Raw genomic sequence first — 11570 nt, forward strand, 5'->3', positions numbered from 1 at the left:
CGCCGGCTTGGGCTCCACGATGACTTCCATCCTGCCGTCCTGCTGCTCTTGGTCTCGTTGCACCGAAATGGATGCCTTTGCTTGATGCTCTCGCCTGCGCTTGCCCCCTTTGCACCAAAGAGGAGAGAAGGACACTGTGCGGGCTGGCGCCCGCGTGGCGCCCTTGGTCGTCATGGCTTGCGTCATGGGCACCTCGCGAGGTACCCCGCCTTGATCTCTCCGCCTCCTCGTGAGCCAGCCTGACGAGACCGTGCCTGAGGAAGCCTCCTGTCGTCCGCCCCGCGAGGCTTGGCCCCTCGCGAGGGTCTTGAGCTCGTGTTGACGAAGATGGGCCATGCTGGGCCGCCCCTTGAGCCACGCCGCAGGCCGCAGGCAGGCAAGTCTGGGGACCCCATTCCCAGAACGCCGACAACCTCATCGCCATCTTTTGCCCGACCAGTCATGCGATTCTGTTGCGGTGCATCCATGAAGTCATCATCATCATCTTGATGGTCTCCGTGAGCCATTGTGCTACGATAAGAACAAAACACACGTTAGGATGAAATGAAAACACAACCGATGGATACGGAAATAAATACATAAAGTAACTTCACTCGATATCTTCGATGAAAAACAAATGAAAACTCAAATGGTTGGCCCAAGGTTTAAGCATTTTGAAGAGGGCAGTAATTGCCATGTGATGAACATGCACAAAAAGGCAGAAAAATAATCAAAATGGAAAAGCAATTGCAGAAACATGGCAACTGGACTTGTCTGTGCTTCTGAAGGAAGCAGTTGCCAGCTAGCAGAATCTTCTTGCCATATTGGCTCATTTGAAAGTGGCAAATGAGGCAGATCATAGGAACACCCACCCCCCTAGGACTGTCCAACATGAAATGGGGGCAACTAAACACATTGGCTTCATAAAAAATGTGCAGATCGTAAGGCACTTTAAAAATGTTCAAGTTGCCATGTTAAACACAAGGCACTCGAAAAAAGAGCGGACAACTTCCACTGCACAACATGTAATAAGGCAACTCACACCCTGGCCTCACATAAAAATGAGTTGCCATGTATTCACAAGCAGCAAAGGTACTAGGTTCAAAGTTGCCATGTCAAACACGAGGCACTTGAAAAAAAAGGGCAGACAACTTCCACTAAACAACATGTAATGTGGCAACTCACGCCCTGGCCTTGTATCACAAGCCAGCATGGCAAACGCAAGCTGAGTCTATTGTACAGTGAATGTGCCATTGTCCTGCATATGGCATGGCAACAGCCATAGTGTGTTCACAAAATTAGTTGCCACATGGAAAGCATATTCATGGCAAACTGACACGGTTGATCAGGAAACTAGTTGCCATCAATGATGACAGTGGCATGGCAACAGCCATAGTGTGTTCACAAAATTAGTTGCCACATGGAAAGCATGTTCGTGGCAACTGGCACAATTGATCAGGAAATTAGTTGCCATCAGTGATGGTAGTGGCATGGCAACAACCATAGTGTGTTCACAAAATTAGTTGCCACATGGAAAACATATTCGCGGCAATTGACATGGCTGATCAGGAAATTAGTTGCCATCAAGTGATGATAGTTGTTGAAAATGCCATGGCTGCCATTATCCTACACTTTGAAATGCACCTACCTAGATCTAGGGTTCATTCGCAACTATCATACCTTGAAATTTAACAAACAAAACACCCTACATTGATGGCCATAGCATTTCGAGGCAAGTCATAACTAACATCTGGAAAAATCGCTCGCTCAATCGCAAGGAAAAATTTGGCTGCGGACGGGGACGGGGACGGATTTGGCCCACACAGGCATGACTGCCACCGCGTCGGCGACGAAACTGCGCAATGCCACCTTAAAAATGGCAAGCACGTGACTCCACCGCCGACGGGGACGCCGGAGCACCGCGAATCGGCCGGAATCTCGAGGAAAATCGAGCGGAGATTTACCATAAAGGGAGGGGGCGCAAAATCTCAGGCAGGAAATGTGAGCACGGGAGGGAGCCTTACCTACAATCTGCGGCTCTCCGGCGACGACGCTTCGGTCCGGCAAGCCCCACCAACGGCCACAAATGCGGTCGAGTCTTCCGCCGCCGTCGTCGCCTTCTCCTCTCGGTTTCTCCTCAATCGAATGCAATTGGTGTGGATGGGTGGGTTGGGGAGTAATGAATGGGGAGGGGAGTAACTGAACAGCGAGGGAAGAGCAAAGTGGCGAGACGTGGGAGACGGCAACCGAAGTCGGGCGTGGCGTGCGAACGCGACGACAATTCCACCACATGCCCCGACTCGCAACCGCTGACCTTGGAGGGAAAACGGCGTGCGGGCAAACTCCCTTACACACCACACACGCGACTTGTCCTACGTGGCATACAAAATCAGCCTTTTCGTGCCAAGATTCGTGCAGAAGGCAATGGACGATGATCGACGCGTGTGGACGAGTTGGCTAACGCCCACACGTGTGGGTGTTAGTGTTTCCGTAAACTCTTTCGAGTGATGTTTAGGTGTTGAGAGGCTTGCACCTAGTCCATACCCTAAACTTAACTTCCCAAACTTTTTTCTCAAATTTTAAGGACGATTTAGAGCAACTCTAGAAGATGCCGCATAACCTCACCGGCCCACATATTTTCGACGGATTTAGCGTATTTGCTCTTGTTGTGGCCTGAACAGATGCAATATATTTGGCCCGACCCGTAAAAAATATATGAGCGGCCCGCAAACACCCACCCCACCTGCCCCCCAGCCAGCCGCTAGGTGATTTAGGGTTCCCATCCTTCATTTCCTCCGCTGTATTCTTTCTCCTCCGTCATCTCCCTTTCCAAACTCTGACGAAAGATTCCGCGGTGGCCCATCCATTTCTTTCAGTCCATGGTGGGAGTCCATGGTGGTAGGGGCACGCGGGCATGGTGGCCAAGGCGGGTCGCCGCCATGCAAGCGCGGTCGACACGACATGGGGGTCGGTAGCCCCAGTCAGCCTGCCGTCGAGACACTCGAAGCAGCCGCGCAAACGCGGCGCGCTCTCCTGCGGCAGTGGCCGGGGGCGTGGGCTCGCTTTTACAAGCTCGATGACGCTCTTTGACCAACCACCAAGAGGTTGCGTGAGCCAGAGATTGAGCTCCCCGCTGCACAGGAAGCGGTGGCGGCCGGTGAAGATGGCGCCGCTGAACGGCTTGAGGCGACTATGGAAGAGTACGAGCTCACCAACGTTCTTTTGAGGCCGGCGAACAAGTATTACCTCAACGACAAGCCGTGAGCCGCCGCCCGCGATGCAGCTAGATCTATCTTTATCTATGTTTTAGTTTTATGTATGGTTATCTCCCGTGTGTTCTAGACGAACTATGTAACAAGGAACGTAACTTTTATGCAAGTTTTTAAATTTCGCGTACGCTTTTACGAGATCTATTTTTGTGGTGGGCCATAACTTCCGGCAAAATCATTTTTGGACGAACCGTATAACGATTTTGCGGGATGGAGTTATCTCATCCAATTGGTTAATCACTTGAAGATAAAGAGTATGGGGACCCGAGTCTGGGAGCTTCAAGATTGATAAATTCACCATATGTATCTTGCTATATATCGACGAGAAGGTTGCTTACACAGAAAGAATAATAACCCGACTTAAGCAGACACATCAATAATAGTAGATGCCAACTATGTCAAATGTGAAAAAACTGTACACCAGATGCACATGCTTACAAACTACGCCCTCTATTAAAAAAATGTACATTTAGGAACAGAGGTACGTAGTACTCCCTCTGTAAACTAATATAAGAGCGTTTAGATCACTAAAGTAGTTATCTAAATGCTCTTATATTAGTTTACGGAGGGAGTACAAGTCAAAACCAGAAGGCGTCGAGCCTACGTTCACGCGGGCCGTCGTTGTCCTTGCCTGGCCGGCCGTTCTCGTCATCTCAGTGGAGCTGTGGAAGCACCCCTGCTGCCCTGCATATAAACCAACCAAAGGCTCCGGCCTGCGGCGTGCACCTCCGCCCGGCCACCTCGAGCTAGAAAGGCAGCGTCCGTGGTGCGTCGTTGTCCTGCTCGGTTGCAGCCACATGGCCACCGCCATGCAGCACGCCGCCGGCTCGAACGCGGCCGCGGCTGACGACGTGGAGATGGTGGAGGCGAGCGAACTCCGGCGGCGGAACAAGCCGCGCGTCGACGGGGAGGGCGGCGGCGGGGGCGCCGTCGCCGCTGCGGAGGAGGACGAGGCGCCGTCCGTGGAGCGCGCGTTCGCGGACCAGCGCGTGCCGTCGTGGCGGGAGCAGCTCACGGTGCGAGCCTTCGTGGCGAGCTTCTTCCTGGCCACCATGTTCAGCGTCATCGTCATGAAGCTCAACCTCACCGTCGGCATCATCCCCTCCCTCAACGTCTCCGCCGGCCTCCTCAGCTTCTTCTTTGTCCGCCTCTGGACGGCCGCCATGGAGAAGGTCGGCCTCCTCAGGCAGCCCTTCACCCGGCAGGAGAACACCGTCATCCAGACCTGCGTCGTCGCCGCCTACGGCATCTCCTTCAGCGGTAATTCTTGTGGCAGCACGTCCATCACTTTCGCGATTTTCAAATATTGATTTTCGATACTGACAAGTAACAAAATCGAGTTTTGATTACTGGCATGCTCATACATACTTTTTCTTTTTGAACACATGCTCATTACATACTAAGTCACCCTTCAAACAACTTTACGGATTACAAACTCTTTTGTTCGTTTCTTTTTTTGCAAAAAGACCAAAGGCCAGGACGAATTACAGACTATAGCCCACAAGAGGCAAATTTTAAAGCTTCTTAGATACATGTCGAGTTTGTTGGTTATTTCTACATGAATATGTCAAGCAAATTTCTCTTTTGGAACTAACCTCTTTTGTGGATTTCTCTGGATCTTCTTTTATAAATGATATTGGCAAAGAGTTAAATTTTATGGAAGCACTTGCCCAGGACCCCTATTTCACGAGTAACTCATCCACGTCTTTCAGGTGGCTTTGGTAACTACCTACTGGCCATGAGTGATAGAATCGCTTCCCAGGCAGATGAGGCAAATAACCCTCAAAATATCAAGAATCCGCATCTTGGATGGATAATTGGTTTCCTCCTCCTTGTCAGCTTCATTGGGCTCTTTGGTCTAGTTCCTCTGAGGAAGGTAAAATCGTTCTATGTTCCAATATTTATTTTCTCAAGCAATCATGTGCACAACATTTTAACCAAATTAGCACTGTTCAGATCATGATCATCGACTACAAGCTGACCTATCCAAGCGGCACTGCAACGGCCTATCTCATAAACGGCTTTCACACGCCCCATGGTGCCAAGATTGCAGTGTAAATACTGCAACCATTTCTATTTTTGAGCTAGTCACATCTGTACACGATGAGCTTACGAGTTTTGCTTTGGTTTGCGTCGTTTCACAGGAAGCAAGTAAAGAAACTGGGCTTATTCTTCGTGCTCAGCTTCTTCTGGGGTTTCTTTCAGTGGTTCTACACAGCCACCGATACTTGTGGATTCAACCAATTCCCATCATTAGGGTTGCAAGCTTACCAAAACAGGTAAAGACTGTAGACCCTGCAAAGGACGTCTCCAGTCAAATTTCTCCAAAGAGTGATGCGTCGTTAGTCCATTAACTTAAACTCGTTGCACACTTTAATCCAACAACTCGGGAAGTGATCGATTTAGGAAGCAAGCTCGTTTATTTCTTCAGTTAAAGCCAAAACCGATCCAGAAGAGAAAAAACCGTCCACGTGGCTGCCACGTCGGCGTATCTTGGACCACTCGCGCTTGGGTGAACTATACATGGAGGCTCTTTTTGCCAAAGCAGTCGAAATTGAACCTGGGCCTTACAGAAAATTAGGGAACCCTCTAACCCCTGGAATGCACATTGTTTTGTTTATGAACCAGATCAATTAATTATTTGTATACACAAGGATATGGTTAATTGTTTTCTACAAAATCAACCAATTGTTCATAAGGTTATATTTGTGTTTTCTCGAACCCGGCCTACGAAAAGTAATATGACTTGCCGACCACTAAAACAAAAAAATAGTTAGCATGACAATTAGTTTACATAATTTATATAGAATCAAGCTTCGTGTTAGCTAATTGTGTGCACCCTGTTTTGACAATTTGACGTGTTGGAGTCCTTAAGCCTCAGCCTTCTCCAGCTCTGGAGGAGACTTAATTAGGCGAGGCGAACCGTCATTACATCATGTTCTTACTCTGATTTCTGAATTTGAAGTATCGTTCAAATCTGCAGAGCACAACTCTTTCAAAGTTCTCCTTAATCGAACTTCTTTTTTGAAGGTTTTACTTTGACTTCTCTCCTACCTATGTCGGAGTTGGAATGATTTGCCCACATATTGTGAATGTATCTGTTCTCCTTGGAGGCATCCTGTCATGGGGAATAATGTGGCCTCTCATAGCCAAGAAAAGGGGTATTTGGTTCTCTGCCGATCTTGCTGATACTAGTCTTCATGGAATGCAAGGTTACCGGGTAAGAAAACGCTCTTTCTTGAAGCCTGAGTTTTCCTTTCTTCTACTAAATTTCAATTGGAATTACAGGTGTTCATAGCCATTGCCTTGATTCTCGGTGATGGCCTCTACAACTTTCTCAAGATGCTCATTCTCACAGCCTGGTCACTAAGATCTCAACACAAGAAGAGTAGCGCTAGTACACTTCCAATCTCTGATGATGAACCAAGTAACAGTACTGCAGCTATATCATACGATGAGGAGCGACGCAATGAACTCTTTCTAAAGGATCAAATCCCCTGGTACATTGCATATGGAGGCTATGCTGCTGTTGCCGCCGTATCTATTGGCACTGTCCCGCAGATATTCCCTCAGCTGAAGTGGTACCAAATATTGGTAGCCTATATCGTAGCACCGATACTTGCCTTCTGCAATGCCTATGGAACTGGCCTCACTGATTGGTCTCTCGTTACAACTTATGGAAAGCTCGCAATCTTTGCTTTCGGTGCATGGACAGGTGCTTCACATGGAGGTGTTCTTGCAGGTCTGGCTGCCTGTGGTGTGATGATGAGCATTGTTTCTACTGCTGCTGATCTGATGCAGGACTTCAAAACAGGATACCTGACACTGGCCTCACCAAGGTCAATGTTCATCAGCCAAGTCATAGGCACTGCAATGGGTTGCGTAATTGCTCCCTGTGTTTTCTGGCTTTTTTACAAGGCCTTTGATAATATTGGGATCAGTGGAACTGAGTACCCTGCACCAAATGCTGCCATTTTCCGCAGCATGGCAATATTAGGTGTCGATGGCTTCTCATCGCTACCAAAGAACTGCCTTACTCTCTGCTACATATTCTTTGTTGGAGCAATCGTTGTCAACTTGATAAGAGATCTTGTTCCCAAGAAGGTATCAAACTTCATACCAATCCCAATGGCGATGGCAATCCCATTCTACATAGGATCGTATTTCGCCATCGACATGTTCATCGGGACAGTGATCCTTTTTGTCTGGCAAAGGCTGGACAGAGCCAAATCGGAAACATTTGCACCTGCAGTTGCTTCCGGCTTGATTTGCGGCGATGGACTGTGGGTTCTGCCTCAGTCGGTGCTTGCTCTTGCCAAGGTGAAACCTCCAATCTGCATGAAGTTTCTGTCAAGAGGGATGAACGACAAGGTGGATGCTTTTATCACAACATTATCGTAGAATCTTCAGGGAAAAGGAGAAGTTACAGTTATGAATCAAAGATTCAGATTGATGCCAACCATCTGTGAAATTTACATTTGTCCTGTCATTAAGAACATCCATATGGGCGCAATAAGCCGGTGTAGTCGATATAAGTAGATATGAAACTATGTACAAAGCGATGAATCTACTCGTTTGCAAATTAATTTGCTCCTAGTGTGTGTGTGTGTGTGTGTGTATAAATAGTGTGGCAGGAGTTGCAGCAATGTAGTATATATATTTATCTAAATTCGCTTGCAATGCTGCATACAAGAACATAAATAGCAGGCTAATAGTTTCTAAATTCATCACCAAAAATTTACCGAGAAGATTGCCAGTAGTAATAAACATACTCGTTTTTTGCAATTATAAGTACGAATATTCTTCTTTTGCAATTATAGTACGAAATATACTCAGACGTGCCTACCTCAGGAACAGGAGCTCGTTCCATTGCAGCTCGGATCAGATAGCGCGCCTCGCGGGCAGCTCGGGCGAGCCACGAGGCCACGGCCTCTCCCTCTGCCGCGACCCCCTCTCCTGGAGCCCCACGACGGAGCCCAGCGGCACGACGCTGCGCGCGGTTGCCCTGGACGGGAAGCTGCGCCTCCATCTCGCGCCGCCTCTCCTGTATTCCGGGCAGAGCGGCGCTGCAGCGCGCCCGCGCGCTTGCTGGTCGGCGGCGCGCGGCGGGTAGTCGGCGATGTCAGGCAGGGTCCTGCTGATCTGACGAAGTGTCAAGCTAGACATTCGAGGAGCTATCGGCCAAAAAAAAGGTCTTTTTGTGAAACTTTGAAAAAAAAATTGCACGATCTGATCACCACCAAAAGTTGCACGAATCTTGCGCACCCAAGCATCTTGCATGCCAATTTTTATTCACATTTTTTTGTATTTTTTGCTATCTTTTTTGAATTTACTGTCCTTCAAAAGGAGACGAGTCCGGGCTCACATGACAACTACCGTGTTAAGAACTACTCCCTCCGTCCGAAAATACTTGTCGAAGAATGGATAGAAATGAATGTATCTAAAACTAAAATATGTATAGATACATCCATTTCTTCGATAAGTATTTTCAAATGAAGAGAGTACACAACTTTAACATAACCAACATGCTTGACCAAGATAGGATGAGGTGAAATACAGAACATAAATACACTACTAGCTATATGGACCAATCATGACAGGCATACCAACGCAAACATAACTTTTTTTAAAGTATCGAATATATTATAAAGTTCATCAGAAGTATAAAGCATTTCAACACATAATAATTACTCCCTCCTTCCAATATCTAAGGCGTTTTAGCGTTTCTAGAAAATCCCATAATCTAAGGCGTGTTAACTCCCCCCTTCCCGCATGCAACTCTCTCTCTCTCTCCTTCTCTCTCTCTCTCCACGCCCTCTCTATGGTGTGGCTCGCTAGTGAAAGCCGGAGGACAGAGTTTTCCCTAGCTGCCTAGGGTGGTTAGGGGAGAAAAACGAGAAAAAACTTTTACATTAAATTTGAAACACCGTTGTATCGAGCTGTCATGTAAACCGAACATAAGAAAAAGGTTAATATTGAATTTTATTTCTTTTTTCAAAATAATTATATAAACCTATCTCCAAGCTAGAGTTATGATACATTAAGTTTTTTTATGGATCTTGATAAGTGAAATGTGAGCATATATTCCTGATATTTTTAAAAAATATATGTGAGCAATTCAAATGAGCGTAGATTCTCCCAGGAACTTGGCCCACTCAACAGGCGAGAAGTGCTACCATGCAACACGATTCGTAGCCAGCCCCACACAAACACATCTCGGGGGAGACTAGAATGAGATCTCGATTGGAGGTGTGATCATGCGATCAGTCATTATGAGCCATTGGATTTAAAATGAGTGCCACAGATGGGCCCAGGTTCGTTCCCAACCACGTGGATGGTATATTTTTCATTTACACCCTGCACATAGTCGGTTTTGGCAAAAAAAAACTTCAACGAATAGGCTATTCGTCCCCGCGAACGAGCCTAAAGCCATCCCGCCGCCGCCAACCGTGGCAGCGGATGATGTGTTCCCAGCCAACTCTTCTCCATCCTTGGTCTGGACCATGAAATCCTCTCCCATCAACAGAAATGACCCTGTCCGGTAAGGTATTCACATCTCTAACTTTGGACCACGAGATCCCCTTCCGTCGATGGCGGCGGACCTTTTCTTGCCAGCTCTTCCATGTCCTCTAACCCTATATCATGCAATCCCCTCCCAAATTGTCCCAACATGATATATTGTTTTGTCGCCTACTAGTGTCGAAGAGTGCTGAGGTATAGGACACTGTTCCATCCTTCTTGCTGTGATGATAATGGCAGCATAGGAATTTTGTTCAATATTCTAAGGGAGACACGGTTTGCATGGTCCTTGTCGTGGAAAGGTCATGGCAGATGTCCTAGCAAGGACTTAGTCGTGGAGCCATCGCAACTAGAAATCTTAAAAGGGTTAAGCGGGACAAAGGACATCGGGTTTATACTGGTTCGGCCCCTTACGGTGAAGGTAAAAGTCTACGATCCAGTTTATTGCTTATGTCTCAATTACCAGGGAGCGAATCCGCTTGAGCTAGTTCTCGATCTGTTCTTACTTGTCCTGAACCGCCGCCGGGTCGTCCCTTTATATACAGAGGTCGACGCCCAGCGGCTCATAGAGTCCCGGCCGGCTCATAAACAGTGTCCGGCTCGGTGACTATCTATTCTGGCCTTACAATATAAGTCATACACACATGGCGGTTTATCTCTATGGGCCTTAAGTCGCCTTTGAGCCTTGAGCCCTTAGTTGAACCGCCATCTTCAAATATCTTCGTGGGCTTCATATTGATGAATCGCCTTAGGTATGACCCGACCCCTCCTGGGCGGGTCATGCCTAATAGTTATATCTCCAACATTAGGCCCCAGTGAACTGGTTCATGTCACTCTTCAATACTTAGGAGAAATCTTCTGATCTTCATTTGTGCGAGAGCTTATAACCCGCCATGACGTCATCTTCTGGATCTGTGATAACCCGCCATGACGTCACTTGCCATTAATTCACACTTTGTCCAATCATATCTCAATAGATCCTTATCTTAAAAATCGTCCTGAAAATCGAGGCGTCTGGGCAGCTGGATAACCATGTTTTCAGCCTCCTTGTTTTTCGCGCCCACTTATGAGTCTTTCCTTATAAATACTCGTGACCAGTCTTCTTCTCATTCTCTCCCTTTCCATTGTCTTCCTCCTCTCGCAACCTTCTGCCGCTGGAGCTCCACCGCCATCGCGAAGCGCACCATCGACCTCATCTTGGCTGTTGCATCACCCTGACCGAACCAGAGAAATAATGGCGCCCCTCCGTGGTCAATCTGCATCTGTAAGTACTTGCTTCCCTGTATCTCAGATCCGCATTAGGGTTTCGACTTGTTCGTCGCGTTCTTCATAGTGTTCTTCTTAGCATGTCCACCGCAGCCAGAAATGGTACAAAACATATGCGGGAGTTGTTTTACTTTTACCTTTCATACCAGCAGATCCCCTTTACTGTAAGAAAGATCCCTTTTAGAGCTTATGAACTCATTGCACTGGTTTTTTAGGTCTAGATTTATTCCCTTTTTCCGAACAGCCACTGATCCAAAATAATAGCTGCAACATGTGAAACCTGTTTGTATGGTACTTAGCAAGAAAACTTCGTCTTAATAGATCCTCCTAGCCATGGCGGCTCATACCACCGGCTTTTAACGGTGATGCACAATAGATAACATCAAAACTGCTCATGGCGGCTTAAATAACCTGACGTAATTAGTCATATACCATTAGGCCCCTTTGTAAGCCGCCATTCTGAATATATGTTGTAATACTTTTCCTGCGGCTTAAATTTGAACCGGAAAATTTACTCTTTATTAGGCTTCCTTGTTC

General features: G+C 47.2%; 1 protein-coding gene across 1 annotated transcript; it reads left to right on the forward strand.

Moving 5' to 3' along the window:
• Positions 1 to 3946: 3946 nt before the first annotated feature.
• Positions 3947 to 7949, forward strand: LOC119364960 (probable metal-nicotianamine transporter YSL13). Its single transcript, XM_037630534.1, has 6 exons — positions 3947 to 4508; positions 4961 to 5124; positions 5205 to 5302; positions 5393 to 5527; positions 6279 to 6468; positions 6537 to 7949. Exons 1-6 carry the CDS (start codon positions 4046 to 4048, stop codon positions 7647 to 7649), a joined length of 2163 nt encoding a protein of 720 aa, XP_037486431.1. The 5' UTR covers positions 3947 to 4045; the 3' UTR covers positions 7650 to 7949.
• Positions 7950 to 11570: the final 3621 nt, after the last annotated feature.

The sequence above is a fragment of the Triticum dicoccoides genome, chromosome 2B (genome assembly GCF_002162155.2).
Source record: "Triticum dicoccoides isolate Atlit2015 ecotype Zavitan chromosome 2B, WEW_v2.0, whole genome shotgun sequence".
In the NCBI taxonomy this organism is placed as follows: Eukaryota; Viridiplantae; Streptophyta; class Magnoliopsida; order Poales; family Poaceae; genus Triticum; species Triticum dicoccoides.

What these genes read in the sequence shown, in the direction of transcription:
- LOC119364960 (XM_037630534.1), top strand. Translation starts at nt 4,046, where the DNA reads ATGGCCACCGCCATGCAGCACGCCGCCGGCTCGAACGCGGCCGCGGCT. An exon ending in GTCTAGTTCCTCTGAGGAAG is followed by an intron (nt 5,125 to 5,204) that starts GTAAAATCGTTC and finishes AGCACTGTTCAG; the next exon opens with ATCATGATCATCGACTACAA. An exon ending in TTGCAAGCTTACCAAAACAG is followed by an intron (nt 5,528 to 6,278) that starts GTAAAGACTGTA and finishes TCTTTTTTGAAG; the next exon opens with GTTTTACTTTGACTTCTCTC.